Genomic DNA, 20,836 nt, shown 5'->3' with positions numbered 1-20,836 from the left:
GACTAATTCGGCGGGACTAAATCCCATACTTTCGTGTGTAACCGTACGCAATGCTAGCAGAACAGATGGGAGATGTTTCTCCCACTCCGATCCGGCCTCTAAACACAGCACTCGCAAGAGTCTCTTGATTGTGCGGTGAAGTCTTTCTACGGGGTTCAACTGCGGGTGATAAACAGAGCTGTGAGTCACTTTGATACCTAATTTTGTGAAAAACTCGATTGTTAGGTTGCTCGTGAAGGAAGTTCCCTGATCACATTGGACCTCTTTGGGATACCCCATTCTGCTAAAAATTTTCATCAACGCGTCCATTACCGTCACGGAACTGATATCTGCAATGGGGACTGCATCAGGATATTTGGAGGACATACAGATGGCAGTTATGATATATTTATTTCCGTCCGGAGTGACTGGTAGGGGTCCGCAAGCATCGATATTGATTTTAGAAAAAATCTCAGTTATAATGGGTACTAATTTCATAGGTGCCTTTTTCTTTTCTCCAGGTTTTCCCACCTTTTGACACGGGTCACACGTGCGAACATGCTCTTCTATCTCTTTAAAGCAACCTGGCCAATAAAAATACCTTAAAAGTTTATCTTTCGTTTTCGTAACCCCTAAATGTGCTGCAGCCGTTCCTTCATGGCACAAAACCTTTACCTTTTCCCGCAGCTTTTCAGGAATGATTAGCTGTTTTCTTTTATTCCCATGGTGATCTTCGGAAATTCGAAAAAACAAACCGTCTTCTCGGACAAACTCCCGTTTTCCAGCAGTCCTTTGTTCTTGTACCTGCCTTCGGAGATCACTTAAGGTATTGCACTCGTCTTGAGCCTTGATAAAATCTTCCTTTGTCACTCCTAATAGAGTATTCATCAGCTCGTCATTCGACCGGGGAGGGGGTAAGTAGTTTTCTCCTTCTGCGCATCCCGCGCTGACCCTTCTAACGGGGGAAATTTCACCCTCCTCTTCGTCATTCATTCGCCCCGCGGGGCGCTCAACTTCATTGTTCTCTGGACCTTGGCTAGGGAAATTTTCTTTCCTGCTGCAAGCTTTCGTTTGACTGCGAGTCATAACAGCATTGATTTTATGGGGCTCCATTTTATTCTGTTCTATCAATCGGGCTGTTCGATTTCCCAGCAGATAATATTCTTGATTCAGGTCGGAGCTAATCACTGTGGCTTTAGTAATGACTTTCCCAAAGTCCTCTCCCTCTAATTCAATTCGAGCTAAGGATAAACACAAGGAATGTAAATCTAGCGGCTGCTTAACCCACACTGTCTCTCCTAGAAGCATCTGATGTGTTACTTAGTCCCATCCGATCAGATCGATAGTGGAGCCAGTATCTCGGAGTACAGGCATTTCTCGATTATTTACTCTCGCTATACTCATATAGGGAGCTAGCCATGTATCTGGAGATCCTGAAGTGTCTAGTTTGTTTACAGCTTCAGCGGCCTCGTCTTTTTAACCGAGGACACTGAGGTCGGAGATGACTATCTGAATTACATTCATAACATTTAGATATTCTCCGTTTTTCAAAAACACTTGACTTCCATTTCTCCGCAGTTTTTTCTTTCGAAACATTATCATGGCGACGTACTTGATCTGAAAATTCTCCTTTTTTCCTTTCTTTAATATTTGAATCCTGTTCGGTATTTTTAATAAAACCTGTTGGTTTTTTTACGGACTTTCGTACTGCTTCATATTCATCTAATTTCTTCACTAGTTCGGCAGAAGATATTATACTCGGCCACTCATCCACGAAGTGTTCGCGAATTTCGCTGTTTACTCGACGTTTAATTTGATCCATCAACATAAAGTCTTTTAGCGCATCAAAATCTCGTACGTCTACTCCGTTTAACCATTCATCTAGATAGTTTTTTAACTCAAAAGCAAAGTCTTTATATAAACTACCCGCATGACGCTCGTGTTGAACAAATTTGACGCGGAACGCCTCTGGGTTCAACTTAAACCGCTGCAAAAGAATTTTCTTTAGAGTAATTATCTAGCTCCTGTTCCGGCTCTCGTAGAATAATAGAAACAATGTCCATTGGCAATAAAGCCATCAAATGTGACACCCAGTCTCCTTCCTCTACCTTTGGTTTGCGAGCCTGACGCTCAAACATCGCTAAGTAAAGTGAAATATCCGATGATTCGGGATTATATCTCTGCATTAAATTTTGCACATCTCTCATAGATCTCGGAATATTATTTTGAGAATTTTCTCTGCCATTATTGGCGTTTGTCAACCTTAGACGTTCTAATTCAAATTCTCTCTCCCTTTCCCTTTCAAGTTTACGCTCTTTGGCTTCTTCGAGTCTATGTTGTTCGATTCGCGCTTCGATAATCGACTCTAGTGTTGCCTCGACGAATTTTTCGTCATACTGAGGGCTCTGTACAATGAGGTTTTTAAGATCTTGTATTTTTGCATTTGGGGGAACTTCTAGACCTAATTCTACAGACAGATTTATGAGGTCTTGCTTTCTACCCTTGCCAAGATATGACATTTTGCCAGTGACAAAATTTTAAAATGATACAATAAAATAAAACTAAAGGTACCAGATTGTCTACTCTGAAAGTTACACACTATCCAGAAATACTACAGTAAAACAACATAGCAATGCAATTTATGGTATGTATGACATAAAATACATACCATTAGCAACATAGGAAAAAAAAAATTAAAGTAAATTAAGCATTTCTTAAATAATCTGTTGCAGCTTAACACATAACCATACTTAATGCAGTATATAAAAAAAAATGCTAAATACTTATTGGCAAAAGAATATTAGTCACAAAGAGCAATACTTATTGACTCAATTTACAACTGATGCGTGCTTTCTAAAGGTTGAAAATACTATTATAAAATTCTCTACTCATCAAAAACAAAACATTTACGAGTAACCATTTAAACATATAATTTCGATACACAAAAGACAAACTCCATTAAAATGCCTCTTTAAAAAGATAATGCCATATCAACTTACCCATTGCAGATAAAAAAAATAACAGCTCTTCTTTCCTTTCTTTTCTATTTGCACACGCGATTCAATGACCGAAGAAGGAAACCAATTGAACAATAGTCGACTGGGCGATTCTTCTTTCACTAAACACCAAAAGCACTTTCACTGCACAGAGGGTGGTAAACACCAAACGCGAATTCACAACACTTCACTCTTGTCTGGACTTCTTATGTCTTGTCTTTACACCCAAGGGAGAATTTTACTTCACACTCTTTCCCAGGCACTTCTGGAACTAGTCTTTGTAGTAGTTGATTCTTCATGAACGCTTCTCATCGATGATTCCTTTTTAGCTGCTGGTTAAACTCTCCAAACTTTACTGCGAAAGAATTCTTTTCCACTGCTAGAATCGGCTGATTCTGAATGAAGATAAGAACCAGGACGGTTCTCCAAAACGATCACGTCTTTGTTTGTCTATTGGGTTTTTACGATCCCACCGCTGCCACCAATTAACACATACCTTCTAGCTGTAGCGATTTGAGAACAGTCAGATTTTTATTTTGGGTAGCGTAAATAAAATAAAGGTAAGTGTTAAATTACACAAGTTGAATTTTAAGGTAAGTTCAACTGCTTATCATAACAAAGTAGTTTGCTTAGCAAAATAGTCCGTTTACAATAGGAAACGATAATCACTTGAGTTCAAACAAAGTCCAAACAGAGGTAGCGGAGAAAAAGTCCGGCTACGCTTCTTTGAGAGTTTGTTTTTCCGCTCTTGACAGAGCTTAGTAGCGACTCGGGGCGAGCCGTAAAATACAAGAGAAAGGCTCTCTCTTCTCTACGCAATGACTGCGTATTCTTCAGACTAATCTCTCTAATTATTTTCACTCACTGTTTTTATGTCCAGGTTTTCTGGGCGTGTCTTGTGCGTCTGCTGCAGTGATTCGCTAAACGTCTTTTTCGGAGCATCTCTCCATTGGTTAACAGGCGCTGATTTGTTCTCAGATACTGTCTTGACAGCCTGAGAAACTGAGATTTTCCGTGGGAAAATTCAGAATGTCTTTTTCGGAGGTCTATCTAAATTATTTCGAGAAACAGGCAGTTGGCGACAGTCTATCGCATACACACAATGGACACTCCACAACCCGTGACAACTTGTATGAAAGTTTTCTCCTTTTGTAAAACAATATGCTTTCCACACTTTGTTGGGGGTCACGTTCGACCTCAAGAATTCGTAAGTGTCATCAGGGTGGTTATCTGGCGCCCATTTGAAGTCTCCTTTTCCCAGACTTCGTGGGAGTCCGTGGGAAAATAGCTGACGACGTTACACCAGCTTAACCTAAAATGTTCTGCACCGAGTTCTCAATTCTCTTTTGTGAAGATCAGATACTCCACTTTTAGCTAAACTCGCACCAGCAGCAATACCCACATCTATATCTGCAACATTAAATGTTTTGATCCAAACATCTATTTTGATCAGTTTTTCAGGAGGTTTTGCCTCTCGCAGTGTATCTCTTTTGACAAATTTGGGGAGAAGATGACTTAGCATACTATGGAAAGTTGTATATAGAAAGGGGCACAAAGGATCAGCTGTCTGAAATAACTTTAGAAATGGATGTATAACTCTTGCACCAGAAATAAAAAAGTGGATTTTTGCCAAAAGTAGCTCATTTTTAACAGCTTCTCTCAGTCTTTCAACTGACATGGTTTTTGATAGTTCGGGTGATTCTACATATTTTTTCAGATAAGGAAAAATATCAATAGCTCTCTCAGCAACAGGTATGTTTTCCCACGATCTTTCTTCACAAAATTTTAGTGGAAAAATCACGCAGTTAGTGGTGGCAATATAGTCTGCTCGTCGAGCAAGACTGTCTTTAAATACTCTATGCATATTTTTAAATAATGCTCTTAAATTCCAGTCAGTAGCTTTATGGGCAGCTCTAAAGACACCATGAACAACATGCAAACCACAGGACCGCATATCTAATATATGGCAGGCATCATTATTTGCTAAATTTTCTTTCAAATCTCTGAGGAATTTAAGATTGACATCCAATGATACTTGCAGCAATTTCTTTTAATCTAGTTCTGAGGTTCCTTCAAAGAAAACCTCAGAAGGTCATTGGCAGATGCATGTCCCAAAAAAATTCATGTGAAATATTTTGTACTGACTTCATTCCTCACAATGTCCCAAAAAAATTCATGTGAAATATTTTGTACTGACTTCATTCCTCACACTGTCCCAAAATCTAACAAAAAGGTCCATTTGACCTCTCTGGACAATTCTATTTAATGCTTCATCGAAGAAAATTACAAATTCAGTGTTCTTAAGATCAGAAATGAGCATCTTTTGAAGTATGGAGCTAAACCAAATGACACTAAATATGACATTTTTGTACGTCCCAGGGTCATAGCTTTATTGCTGTCATCAAACATTTTCTAGAACAGAACAGCAGCATCATTAAATGCACAAGATTCATAGCCCACAGTAATTCCGCAGCTAAAACTTTTTCCTTAGTTATGAAGGAGTTTAAATTTGATGATTCAGCAACTAGTGCCGAAGACCGCTGTGTTTCAGAACAGTTTTTATCTATGGAGAAATAGTTTTTTAAGTTTTCTGAGTTCATCTTCATAGAAATGATTTTCTTATGTTTTAGACTGTTTATGTAGCTTGTGATTGCTTTCCTTCCCATGTTACTAAGCATGATATTTTTTTTTTTGCAAAACGTGCATCTCTTCATGTTAGGAGCTCCTTCGATAGGTTGCAACCATGGACTCCACTGAGGATTGAGATTAGAATCTCCTCAATCTGAATTAAAAAATGTCTTTTTTTCAGACATTTTGCAGCTAAAGGAAAGAAAGAAATCTATTTAATATTTTAAAATAAATTCAAGCATTTTATACTTATTTAGCAACATAAGTTAAAAATATGTGCACTAAATTTTGTAATGGTATGTTATACTGCCAGAATTAGTTTCAAAAGTATGCCATAGAAAATTGCCTGAAATTTAAAAGTACAGTCAAATACCGAAAATCTGCCAACTCCTGAAATTCACGTCGCCTCTCAAAATGTAAACATTCAATTTATAGGTTCCAGAAACTGCAACTTTGAGTATGAAATATCGAAGAAATAACACTTACCAAATAATGACGTCATAACTACCGAAAAATAATGAGTCATAACAGAAATTCCAAATTATTGACATCACAATAAAAGTTTTTTCACCTCTAATCTCTGCATCGAGGTAAGAAAGCAGATTCACTCAACTCTTATTTCAAGTTCACGATTCACGTTGTATTTTCTGAACTTCGTTATTTCACGAGATTATTTAGTGCTGCCTTTTTTATCTGGATATTTTGTGGATAAATTAAGAATATTTTAAATTTCAGCCCTTTTAAATACAATTACAGATAACAAAAGCACTCATTATGTTACTGCTTGCAGCATTGAAAAACGTAAACATGTTGCACTGACGGTAATGCAAAAAGTTTGAATTCTGCAAAATATGGAGACAGGTGCATTTTATAGCAGAATCGTATGGAATTGTGATACGATTGTGTATGATATATGGAAAAAGAAAGAAGAGCTGTTGAAATTTTACAGCAACAGTGATTCTAACACTGGGATCCGAAACCGGAAATCTTTGCACAAGGCGAAATTGGCAAACCTCGATGCTGTATATATATAATACAATGAATAATATAATCAATTTATATATGTAATAATAATTTAACACATATAATAAGTTACTGCAATAATGTATATAATAATTTAATTAAATGTATCTAGTAGGCCTTATTTATTTTGCACTTCTAGTCCAAATATTATGATTTATTTTTTCTGTCCTGAAATCCGCAAAATCCTAAAATCCGTACAACCTCTGGTCCCAAGCTTCGAGGATTTCTGAACTTCTACTGTATTAACTAATAAGAAATAAATTTAGAAGGAAGAAGCAACATTAAATGACATGAATAACATTCAAATAAAGTTAATTAATTGAAGATTAAAAAGTTAATTACAATAATTAACGGTATTTTGCCGAATATAGTTATATTGAATGGTTAGCCAAGATAACTTGTTATTATTTTGTTTAATTTACTACAAGGCATTTATAAAAAAGAAAAATGTTTAAAAGATTTTGTTTTGTACAAGCATGGGGTAAGGGCACAGCAAAATTGGAAATTTCAAGCAAGAGCAGGATTGATTACTTATTTTTACTACATGAAGTGTATAAAAAAAGAGGCGACTAATATTTAATGTTTGTTTCTGAATTCGGCCACAAGTTTTATCACTGTTTATTTCTCAAAAATAAATTTTAAATGCGAATTATTTAAAAATCGAAACAATGGAAAACCGAATTCAGAACAAAAAAACGGGGGGGGGGGGGAGAGAATATTTTGCCATTTACAAAACGTCAATTTTTTTAATTTAAAAAAGTCAATTTTTTTAAATGAAATTTATAAGGTACAGTCAAAAGTCGTTAATCCGGACTCGTCGGGACTTCGGCAATTCCGGATTATCGATTTTTCCGGATTATAGGCTACAGTGTTAGCTCTTTTATTTTAATTTACAGAATAAAGCATCAATTTTATTTAGATTAGTCTTAAATTTATTTAAGGGAAGCAAAATATGCTTTGCCTTTATCACCACTGCCAAGAGTTTCCCTCCCCCCCGCAGAGCAACGTGAAATTGATAAACATATTTTGGAATGATTAGGCAATCAAAGGATATGCCTTTATCCATTTTTTGCAGCAATTCCTCTTTCTGTTTAATGGACTTCGAAACATACTTTCGCTTTGTAGATCCTTTACATATTAGTAAATATATATCAGAAATTCTATTTGACATAATCGAAAGTTCAAGCTTACTTTTATAAAATTGCTCTAACAGTCTGCAAAAAATAATAAGCCGGATCCAATTCAAAGATTAAGGAACACTGCAATCTGCAACATTAACTGAATTAGATAATTTTAGCTTAGCTTATACCGTCCGTTATACATTAAACGCACATGCGTAAACGAAAATGCGCATGTGCACACGCATATTCGCAGCCGTAAAGGTCTTACGCGTACGCGTAAACGCGACGAATGCACTGAAAGTTTGTAGCTTTGAGATCCTTCCGGGTTATGGGTGTACGAATTAACGACTTTTGACTGTATCAGATTTTTTTTTTGCATAATTTCGAAGTCCGGTAATCATAATATATACAAGCTGCCAACGATGTTGAAAAGCTTAACAGTTCAATTTGATTTGTTTAATACTGCACAAAATACAATTCAAAAAGCAACAATAAACTTCTTTTAACTTTAAAAATGCACTGCATGAATTCTTATCATTTTAACAAGCAAATACGATAGAGTGTTAAGTAAACATACATTAAAAAAAGTTAATAAGATTTAAAAGATTACAAAATTTAACTTACCAGCCTTTTTAACTGAAAACAGAAAAACAAGCTCTCTTAACCTCGAGGCAGAACTTCAACTCTTTCTTCCGTTCCACATGCGAATGAGATTTTTTGTGCGAGCCACTGAATGCAAGAGGTTACTGGAAATAGAGATACTGGAAACTTTCTTTGCCTTTCTGAAAGACAATCTCATTGGCGCTGCGAAAATTGGCTCTACGCCAGCTGCCTGAATGACGCGCATGTGATACATAATTCGCCAAGAACGTGATCGCTTTCAACACTGGCGCAAAATTCACTTTTTGAAGGATCGCCATTTTGAAATTCCCTGATTTTTCCAGATTTTTGACTAAAATGGTTAAATCCCCTGATTTTTCCCCGACTTGTTCTGGTTTTCCAGGTAGTGTGGCAACCCTGTTATATGGAAACCTTTTCACCCATGGTTTGCTACAACTCTGTACGGACATTGCTCACTTTAGCTGCCGAATATAACAGAAAAATTGAAGAAAAGATCTTCAGGTCTCAACCAGAAGGTTTCGAAACTTTCAAAGGCAAAGTTTGCAAGCTGAAAAAGGTCAATCTACAGAATTAAGCAAGCAGGACGAATGTGGAATATGAAATTAGATGAAACTTTGCAAAAACATAAATTTGAAAAGTTAACGTCAGATAACTGCATATATAGGTTCAAAAAGGAACGAATGACTATCATAATCACTATTTATGTAGATGATTTGATAATTCTAACTAAAAGCGAATCAACCATGATACACATTAAGAAAACTCTCAGCAAAACTTTTCAAATGAGGGATTTGCATAAAATAAAATAGTGTTTAGGAATTAACATCGAGTATAATGAAAATGTATCAGTTAGCCAGATTCAATACATAAGAGAACTCTTGGTTAAATACGGTATGCATGAAAGATAGACCTATATCAACACCATTAGTTCCCAACATTAAACTATGCAATTCATCAAGTGTCGCCAAAGAAAATGAAAGTGTAAACAAAATTAAGTATCAATCATTAATTAGATCTTTAATTTACTTAGCTGTGTCTACACGACCTGACATTGCAAATTCTGTTAGCAATTTAACAGTAACCCAAAATATTTTCACTGGATTCAAGCAAAACGTGTGCTACAATACCTTAAATCTACAATACACATGAAGATAACTTCGCAAAACAAATGAAAATCTTAAATGTTATGTAGATGCAGATTGGGCCAAAAATACTCTTGACAGAAAATCATTTAGTTGCTATACTTTCATATTAGCAGGAAGCCAAATTCCTTGGGAATCACGCAAGCAAAGAATTGTAGCGCTATCAAGTACTGAAGCAGAATATGTAGCATTGACTGAAGCTTTCAAAAGAAGCAATGTACTTACATTTGCTATTAAGAGAGCTAGGTTTTTCGGAAAAGGTAACAGAATCAACTGCGTTGTACAGTGACAAATTGTACACCATTTAATGAAAAATCCAGTTCATCACTCTCACATCGATACTCTGTTAGTTATATGACAATAAAGAAACTGACATTAAGTATGTGCCTACAACAGAAATGCCAGCCAATATTTTAACAAAGAATCTTGGCAGAGACAAACATAGGAAATGCATGAATCTATTAGGACTTGAACTTTAAGTAATGAATATTGTTTTTGTTTTATTCTTTTCAGCTCATCAAGGGAAAATGTTGGAAAATTTGCATTTCTCCCATTCGTAACTGCACTGAACAGAAAAGGTGAACTATATATATAATTGCGCGGAAAGTTCCTCCCGACAGGGAGGGAGAAAGGATTGTGTGTCTTCCCGATTCTGATGGTGTTTGCTGACATGGCCAGACGAACCAATGATTCTCTCAAGCATGGTGCAGAAATGTGATGCATGAAGTCCTAACCAGGAAGAGCACAGTGGAGACAGGAATACACTCAAGCATTCTGGATAATCTTTCTACATCGCCAAATACCTGCCTGTCTGAATAGGACTGTTAAGCAGGATCAAATCATGTTGTACAAGTCAAATTACAATCCTATGTTATTCATCCTATAATTTCATTAATGCGCCATAGTCTGACACAATATGTTCATCTACACTGTTAAATCTTAATAAAGAAAGTCACTGATTAAATCTTATGTTTTCAACTTAGTGCAATTTATACTTCTGTAGCAGAGAACCTTGGTGCTACACCTACAACTACACATAACTCTCAAGGTTCTTTAAAGAACACAAACTTCAAAAACAACAATATTTAATTAACACTAGTTAAAAATCAAATGTTTTATTTTTATATTTATAATATAGGTTAAAGTCTGTTATCTTCCCATACATAAAGAATACATCAACAATATCATTGCACTAAGCGATTTTAGTAAAATAAAACCTAATATTTTCATTATACCTCAAATTCAGGTTATTTTCATAAATTTCATTAACTTATATATGATAAATATGATAATCAATCTTTGAGTCAAAAATCGGTTACCTGTAATTGCATTTGTTTTACGATCAAACATTTTAATTTGGCATTTGAGCATTTTTGACATTTGGAATTGCATTCCTTTTTCTGTTTGACATTTGTACTCTATTAAGAGTTATAAAACAGTTATACTGCGATTTTGCCTCTGAAAAATCAACAGCATTCTTACACACTATTTTAGTAACATTTCTGTGTCTAGTATTTTAACAGCAGAATTTTTTCTAAAAAAAATACAGAAGTTATTATGAAAACAACTGAAATGACATTTCTTCAAAATGAAACAGTATTTTTAATGTTTGGTCAACGTGATAAATTAACAGGTATTATAAATTTGCATGCATGTTGTAGGCATTATATATATACAAAAATATTTAATTTATGCAATGAGTAAATTACAAAAGTCAAATTACTTAAAATCAGATTAATGCTTAGCTAAAATTTGTGTAAATATTTGCCATTCTTAAAGAATTTTGGGGGGAATTACAAATGAAGTCTATTTCTTATTAAAATAAAATCAATTGCTAATAATTCTGAAATATTAAAGAAAAATAAAATACTATTATCTTTATTTCTTAACTTACTAGGCCAGTTAAACCACAGAACAGAATATGTTTCTGCATATTTAGAGAACTTTTAAGAAATAAAAATTCAATCATAGTTAAATTATATATAAAATATTATGGTTCCAAGCATTTACAATAAGTAAGGAGCTTCAAAAGGAATTGGTCGTAATGCTTTGAAAATGTGTTTCCTGAAATATTTTAGAAAATTGCCATGTGGATGCGAAATCGGCAACGTTGCTAAATTGGCAGCAAAAATTGTCACTATGGCCTGTGAGGAGTGTATTTGTCCATATCTTGTGTTCTACTTCAGCTACTTCTACAAATTAATCATTGTTGAACTTTCTTTTAATTATCCTTTGGAGTTAAAGGATATATAATTCTATATACAAAGTAAACACTTAAATACAAAATGTATCCAACAATTTGACACAAATTAAACCCTGAAATGATCACCCAAGATGCAACAAATAAATAAGTAAGAACAAGACATAGTATTACAACAATACAGTAAAGCAGCAATATAATGAAAGGGGATTTTGTTGCATTTGGATATTTACAATGATATTTTCAACATTAGTTATACTAATGAATTACACATAAACAAATATGCATATGTTATAAACAAGCAGCACTACACACCCGATTTCCAAAACGCGTCTATTAGGCAACACATTGAAAGCTACTTAATTTGCACATTTCATGCAATAACTTATGTGCAAATGCCTAATTCCACATTCATCACTGGACATCGGTTAGGAACTATAATCAGTGAGCACTTTTTTTTTTCATATGAGCCTTTACTTTTGATCAGCTATGTACTAACACTGTACATGTTACACACCCCAAAAAGCCTGCAGACAAAACATAAAAGTAACAACACAGCATTTCTAATTTGTGACAATTGCTTCAGAAGCAAAAAACTACACCCAGAATACTATCTGATATGAATGCAACTATTCATAAAAGGATGAAGTCTTACATTTATAAAATGCCTATATAGCACAAAAATAGCGTAATCCATACAGGCACATAAGCATATACAATACAAGGAAAATGCAACTGAAAATTACCTTCAAAAATTTTTTTGAAAGCCAGATTACGTAAATGTTTTCCTGTTGATGATTAATAAAATTAGTATTACAGTCCCGATGATAATCAATAAAATAACAAGATTGTATAACACTGTTAATGAACTCCATTGTACTACAGTACAAAGTCCGTAATCTGGACTCGTCGGGACTTCGGCGATTCCGGATTACAGATCATCAATTTAAATCTCGTAAGATGGCAAGCAGAAATTCTAAAATTAAAAATATGAAACTGTAACTTAGGAAATAAAGAACAATTATGATCTAATGGGTATCAAAATTTACAAAAAAAAAAAAAAAAAAAAAAAAAAAAGCTTAATATTTATTTGTTTACTTTATTAAACATTTCTTTCAATGTAAGTTGCTTCTTTTTTGTGCTAATACTTTCTCTTTAATTCTATAAACAGACATAATTTCTTGTTCAGTTACAAAGTTCCACTGTTCAAGTCCTGTAATTGCTGTGTCGAGAATACCGACTAACTTGTCAATCGAAATGTTTTCGTTTTCAATAACCTTTCTGTCACTTTCTTCACTATCGGAAGCGGTATTTTCTGGATCTAGAACCATAATACAGATTTCGCCGTCTGTTAATTGATTGATGATTGGGGCATTGTTGTCGCAATGAAAAACTTCTGCTATATCATCTTCATTTATTACCGCTTCTCCACATTTCTTTACAAAATCCAATAACTGGAAAATTTCACCTTTAGTTTGCGATGTCCGAAAACCTTCAAATTCGCGGCTATCATCTTCATGGTCCTCACCATGAAATATGGTAGCTGGCCATAAATTATGCTAAGCAATTTCTACTCTTCAAGTCCTGTAATTGCTGTGTTGAGAATACCTACTAACTTGGCAATCGAAATTTTTTCGTTTTTAATAACGTTCTCTGCTACTTTCTTCACTATCAGCAGCGGCCATGGGTAAATGCTTTACTGGCTTTACCCGTATGCACGCATCAAATGTGCATGCGTAAGTTTGTGGCTTTGAGGTCTGGATTCTAGATCATTCCAGATAATGGACGTCCGGTTTAGAGACTTTGTGTATTATGAATTTTGTACATATATAAATAATTTTAGTGAAAGTATATAATTATATGTGAGATTGTAGTATTCTTTTTGTATAATGTAGCATGAAATGCTTGAAAGGGATGTTCTACTAGAAAACTAAGAGTACAGGCCCATGTCTATTTGACACTGAGTAAATGGCTATTCTCAAAAAATTGATGAGATATTGCCAAACTGGTGACGGTTTTGGTGACAACTTTTTGTCCTCTTGGCAAGAAATGTCAAAAAAGTCCCAAACTTGGTGACCATTTGACAGCATTTTGGTCTGGTTTCTGTATAACTGCAATTGATCTCTATATGTAACTCTAACTACGTTTGGCCCTCATTATGCCTTCCAGTAATTTTGAGAAGTGGAAAGTACTAGAGACTTCACGATGACCAGAGCCTAAACTAAACAAGACCAGAGAGAGCATCAGTTTTTAGCTCCATGGATTTTTTTCAATAATAAGAAACTTCAAAGTACTGAGATATCTATGAAAACTTTGCCTTTTAGATGTGCTTTACAATGTGTTGTGTTTAATGTTATTAATAGTTTGGAGTATAACTACTGATTGCACTCTGTGATATTGAGCAGAGCTGTATGAGAGTTTTTGTAGAAAGTTCCAGAACTGTAAAGTGTTTCTTTAGGTAAAAATGAATTTTATCAAGTTATGATCGGTTCTGTGAATATTCGATGTATTACGAATCCATATACCACACAACAATATGATTTCATATTGTTAAGATATCTCATTCTTCTATCATATGATTTTATATTGTTAGGATATTTTGCCCTTCTATCATATTTTGCTACAAATCAGCTGCCTCACAGCAAACTATACAACAAACTACTTTTCAGGCATTCTGTAAAACAATGGTTCTCAAAACTTTTCGCAGATTACATTCCCTCAGTCACAATATAAACTCAAATGTAACTCCCAAGATAAAATTTCCCAAAATAACTAAAATTACTGGGAAATTTACTGATATTGTCTTAATGCTATAGCAAATATACTGCTTTAACTTTTTTGTAAGACCAGTATTAGTGCAGCCACTTTGGTGCACTTTAGCAATATTTACAAGGGGGAAGCTGAAAAACACTCGATGAAAATTCTTCCCTCAAAAAACTATTTCAGTTGTTGGACAGAAACATCAAATCATGAACATGAATTTAACTGTGGTCAAAAGTAAGGATTGTTCCTGTCACTGGCTTAGGCCTTCAGTACCTTAACAGATGACAGTAAAACTTTAAACCTAAATCTAATAAAGTTTTGAAAGCGAATCCCCTAAGGAACAGTTCCTAGTTTCTCCTATCCTTCTTCCCCATCCACCAACCCCTCAAGAGATCATTAGCTTCAGCCATATTTTAAATGCTCCTCTCTTTTCACGCTGCAAAGACATTAGACACTAGCAAACATCATGCCCTTTCCTGGATATGAACTGAGGACCTATGCTATGGCAACCAACTTCCCTAACCCCATGCCAAAAATGCGGCAAACAAATTTATGAATTACTTTATGTGCTATTTGTTGAAGGAAAGGGGAGGGGGGAAAAACAAACAAACCTGAAATAAGGAATTTTTCAGACAGCACAACTTTTGTCACTGGACTTCGATGGACAGTAAATGTTTGGAATAACTGAGGGCCATGTCCAACTGTTTCAGGATGCTGAACTATGACACGCACGGTTCCAGAGCTTGTACCATAAGCAATTTCAATCCAATTGCCACAAAGGCCTTGAAAACAAAACTAAGAGTGATTTTTTTGTATAAAAAAAAACAACCATAAAACACAATAATATAATCTAATTTTGCAGAAAAATGTTCATGTTTTAGCTTTATCTCAAATAATTTTATCATTCATTAAAGAGGAAATTACAAAAGTATTTAAGAAATTTTACATTTATTTCTTAACAGGCAACAAAACAGTTACATAATCGTTAGAAAAAAGAATCACTGAATAGGTTAATGACTAATTAACTTTTTAAAAGCACATCATAAACAGATGTGAGAACAATATATGCACAATAAGAATGTTAAAATTTCAAATTTTATTATTATTTAAAACTGATTATTCATGCCAAATTTAATATAATATTATTATTAATATAATCATTTTACATATTAATTAACATACAGTAAAAGTAAAAAAAATTAATAAATCTTACTAGTTTTAGGAGTCAGGTAGACACTGATAGCAGTAATAATATCATTAGATGGATCATGATATAGTTCTGTCACAAGCAAATCATTATCCTTCATTCGCAGTGGAAATTTTTGCATATCTAAAAATAAAAAATCATATATATGTACAAGGTGATTATAATTACCGCTGTGATTTCAAAATACTCTAACTTTAGAACTATTTGTCAGAATCACTTGATATTTTACTAGAATGGAGGCAATGGATTTTTGTTTGAAAGGGAAAAAAAAATAGTTTCAAAATATGCCAATAGATGGTGCTGTCAAAGTTCACATTGCTGTTTTGAACTTTGATGTCAAAGTTCATATCAAAGTTCACATCATATGCAAATTACTAAGACGTAATATGTGCACTGCAGACATGGCTAAGATAAAAATGCACTAACAACAAACATAACATTTTGCCTGAGTGCTTCATCATGATTGACGAAAAAGGATCGTTCTCTTCTTGTGAAGCTTTCCTATCAGAATGGTGACTCGCATTAACTGCTATCAGAAAGCTCCGGACATTAGAAGACATAAAATCTGGCCCAATGACCATATATAGCCTGCAGAAAATGATAGGTAAATTTCAAGAAACTGGTTCATTTGATGTGAAATGAGGTAGAGGACGAAAACCAGTTTCAGTGGTGGCAGTAGAAATTGTGGCCACAGCGTTTCAAGAACTGACAAACAGTGATGCAGGAATCAGCAGTGCTCTGAGAATTGGCCGAATGTTTGATATGCCTATCAGCATGGTGCATAATGTCCTGCAGAACTACTGATTGGATTGGATAATGTCCTGCAGAACATCTTGCACTGTTATCCGTACAAGATATCTCATGTACAGCAGTTCCTAACTGCTGACCTGGAAACATGTGAATCATTTGCACTACAATTTCTTGCCCACACGGAAGTAGATAATGAGGTGACAGGAAAAATGCCCACAGGCAAAATGCTCATGGGTATAAATGCTCACAGGAAAAAAGCCCACACAGAAATATGCCCACATAGAAAAAAGATCACATGGAAATAAGCCCACTGATAAATAAAAAACATAGAAATATAATTAGATTAATCAATCAATACCTCAATTGAATGTTCAAAATTATTTAAATTATATGATTATATATATCATATAATGATATATATATATCAAAACATCTATGGTGTAGGGTTTATATTTATTTTAACTAACATTTATTTTAAGTTTAAACTATCTTTCCTGTCAAGCCTTACTTTCCCCTGGAACTGCCAATGCCAGAATATGTAAATTTTAGTAGAACGCGCAAGGATTCAAATTATCAGCGGAAGTATTATGATTTAAATAGAAGGAAACGAGTTCGGTGTGATATTCTTACTTCACGAGCGCGGAGGTAGTTAGCGAGAAATTGAACAACCCCGCATTTCGGCCTATGTGCTTGGCGGGAAGTAGTGTTAATCGTTCAAGTGAGCTTCAAGTCTGCTGAATTAGCAGCGGTGTTGTAAAACGCGGTGAGTTAGTTATTTTAGAGAGCCTCGTAGTTAGAGTCTTGTCTTTAGTTTCTTTTCAGGTTATTATTTTTATTTGACCGCCAAGTAGGCGCAGTCTGTGAGCGTCAAGAGCACGCAATTGTAATTTATTACGTTGAATAAAAAGGGACTTAAACCCTTCACAAGACTGTGTTTTATACAGTTTCCACAGTCACCTCTTGGTTGTGTGCAAATTGGAGGCGCGCAAAGTTACATTGGCGCCCGAACAATTATCGAACTGAAATGGCCGAAAATTGGATGGAAGCCGCTGGACAACACCAAGAAATGACAAGCCAGTTAGAAGGATTTGGATACCTGGTCCAGACTTTGAGAGCATCAATCAAGCCAAACGTCCATTTCGACGGAAAAAATTCGGTGGCGGTATTTCTAGAAGGTCTAGAAAACCACTTTCAGCTCTACCCTGTCCCCGAAAGACAAAAAGTTGCCATCGCCACATCAGCACTAAGAGGACAGGCCGCGCTATGGTGGAAAAACATAGGCAAATTTTTATTAGGGGAACTTGGAAGCCAGACGTATACATTTGAAAATTTCAAAAAATCGTTAGTAAAGGCCTTCCCCATAGTGAAAGATCGTGCACGGCTGGAAGCCGAGGTATATAGTTTCTATCAACGGGATACAGCAGAATTGACGGACTTTATTCTACGAAAAATCAAGCTAACGGATATGCTGTATGGAAAGAAACCCGATGCGGAGATTATTGAAACAATATTACCAAGATTGTTACCCGCTGTTCAAGACTACTTTGAAATTAGAAACCCAAGCACATTGCAGGAACTTTTCGAATTGGCGGTGAAGTTTCAAAATCGCAGAATAGCGGAAAAAGCGAAAGGGGAAACATATTCTCAAAGTACCCGAAGGAAATCTTCAAAGGAGGAAACCAGAAATGGAAATCGCTCTTATGGGGGAAAGAACTATCAAGCTAACGCATCGTAACTCGAAGGTCAAGGCCCAAAAAGAAAATTTGAAAATAAACATCCGCGTACCCAGAAGACACAGATTGAAAGGAAAGCTTTAAACGACTAGAGGGGCCTGTGAAAGGGAGGGTCCAGACCCCGGAAATTTAAAAAAACCCTCAAATAGACATTTAAATACGGTCAGCGTAAAAAACTCACAGCTACCAATTATACAAGTCCTGGTTGGCGATGTACCAGTAGAAGCCCTCATCGATACAGGAGCAGAAGGAAATTTTATGAGTGAAAACTTCTTCAAAAAGAATTTTTATAGGGTACGACTATTTAAAACCAGAAATACGGAAATTATAGCGGCGCAAGGGAAAACATGTCACTGCATCGGGAAATTATCATTAAACTTACAGGTAAAAGAGGAAAGTCTCAAAGTATTAATTTTTGTGGTGAAAGATCTGCAACACTCTCTTATTTTAGGTATGGACTTTTTAAGGGCCACGAGGGCCAAATTAAATTTTCAAGATAGTTCCGTGGTGTTGGAGATGGACCAGAGGGTGGTGGAACCTGTGGAGACACCTCAAGTGGACCTTAGCCATCTGAATGACCATGAAAGGAAAGCAATACAGCAAGTGGTGAGTAATTTTTCTCATTTGTTTTCAGAAAAACCAGGAAACTGCCAAATAGTGACGCACAAGATTCAATTAAATGCCGAAAAACCTTGTAGGACTAAGCCATACCGTTATGACAAACAAAAAGACTTAATCATCGAAGAACATATTCAGGAGATGTTAAAGAATAAAATAATAACGCCCATAAATAGTGAGTACGCGAGTCCAGTCGTACTATGTAGGAAAAAGAACGAGTTTCCTCCTTCAGATAAAAGGGCTTGGAGGTTTGCTATTGATTACAGAAAACTAAATAGTATTACCAAATTTCCAGTTTACCCTTTGCCGGTTATAGACGAGATCATTAGACAGATCAAATCGACAAGATATATGTCTACTTTGGACTTAACGTCTGGCTACTATCAAATAGCTATGAGACCCGAAGATATACATAAAACTGCGTTTATAACAAAATCGGGCACTTATGCATTTTTACGCATGCCTTTTGGGTTGTATGGGGCCCCATCAACATTCCAGAGAGCTATGGACATTGTTCTAAAGCCTGTCCTAGGAAAATCAACTTTAATTTATCTAGATGATATAATTATAACGAGTAGTACGTTGGAACAACACATTAATGACCACGAACAAGTTTTTAAATTATTAAAAGAGGCCGGTCTTACAATTAATGCCTCAAAATGCAAGTTTGCACCTAAAGAACTTAAATATCTCGGTTATAAAATTTTGCAAAAGGGTATAGAAACGCAAGATTCAAAAATAAAAGCTATTAAGAATTTCCCACCGCCCAACACTGCCAAGAAACTTTCTTCTTTCCTTGGATTATGTTCTTACTATCGATCTTTCATAAAAGATTTCGCTAATATTGTTGAACCACTCTTAGTAATCAAAAGAAAAAGGGCTAAATTTACATGGACAGCGAAAGCTAACACAGCTTTTGAAAGATTAAAAGAAGCGCTTATTAATGCCCCTGTTTTAAAATTCCCGGAGGGGGACGAAAACCTGGAAATTGCAGCAGATGCGTCAGATTATGCGGTGGGTGCGGTTCTTATGCAAAATAACCATCCGCTGGCATTTTTTAGTAAAACGTTGAATCAGACACAAAGGAATTATACAGCTACAGAAAGAGAATCATTAGCCGTATTAATGGCTGTACACAAATTTCGAGTTTATTTCGGCAAATCGCCAGTAACAGTCCTTTCGGATCATGCGGCTGTTGGTAGACTTTACTCGGGGAAAAACCTAACGCCCAGGTTAATAAGATGGGCTTTAAAACTCCAAGAATATAATATCACAATAAAATATAAACCGGGTAAGGAAAACAATGTAGCTGACGCACTTTCTCGTATAAAACTGGACGATGAAGGAAATGAAGTTAAATAGCATTCGCGCTACATTTCCGAATGAAATTTTAGGCATAGATCTTCTTGGTCCCTTCCCCCAGAGCGAGTTAAATAAAAATCATTTTCTTTTAGTAATAGTAGATCATTTTTCAAAATGGATAGAAATTGTTCCACTTAAACGCGCGTCAGCCAAAACAGTCGCAGATGCATTCTTACACAGATACATTTTAAAAGACGGTGCACCGATAAAAGTCATTAGCGATAACGGAAAACAATTCATTAGTCAAATATTTGAAAACATATGCAATGGACTTGGCATACGCCATATCAAAATGGTTCCGTATGGACCACAAGCTAACATAGCAGAAAGAGTTAATAAAAATATAGTAAAAATAATTCGCAGTTACGTGAGCACACATCACAAGCGCTGGGATGGCTACATAAATGAATTAGCTTATGCTTTAAGAACGGCACATCATGATACTACGGGAAAAACTCCAGCAGAATTATTCTTAGGCCGAAAATTAATTACGCCTTTAGATAAATTATTCTTTGTGCAACAAAGAGAGCAGGACTTTAAACAAAAAGATGTGCAAAAGTTGATTGATCAGGCGCTTAAAAGCTCGGATACGGCAAGAAATAGGCAGAAACTATATTACGATAGAAAATGCCGTGAAGCAGATTTTAAAGTTGGGGATAAAGTATTGAAGCGGAAATTTTCTTTATCAAGTGC

General features: G+C 35.3%; 1 protein-coding gene across 2 annotated transcripts in view; it reads right to left on the bottom strand.

Moving 5' to 3' along the window:
* Positions 1-20,836, bottom strand: part of LOC118183995 (BTB/POZ domain-containing protein KCTD3) — a 213,992-nt gene that overhangs the window by 45,141 nt on the left and 148,015 nt on the right. For both annotated transcript variants that reach the window (XM_085809348.1, XM_085809349.1), the window contains 2 exons: positions 15,687-15,803; positions 15,085-15,255 (listed from right to left, as the gene is read on the bottom strand). In XM_085809348.1, the coding sequence (XP_085665474.1) occupies positions 15,085-15,255; positions 15,687-15,803 (288 nt within the window). The remainder of the gene's footprint in view (positions 1-15,084; positions 15,256-15,686; positions 15,804-20,836) is intronic.

This window comes from Stegodyphus dumicola, chromosome X2, assembly GCF_044657685.1.
Source record: "Stegodyphus dumicola isolate Sdum_Otavi_A_Nest chromosome X2, ASM4465768v1".
Taxonomy (NCBI): Eukaryota; Metazoa; Arthropoda; class Arachnida; order Araneae; family Eresidae; genus Stegodyphus; species Stegodyphus dumicola.
The sequence above is the reverse complement of the archived record's forward strand: the minus strand, read 5'-3'. Positions and strand labels throughout refer to the sequence as shown.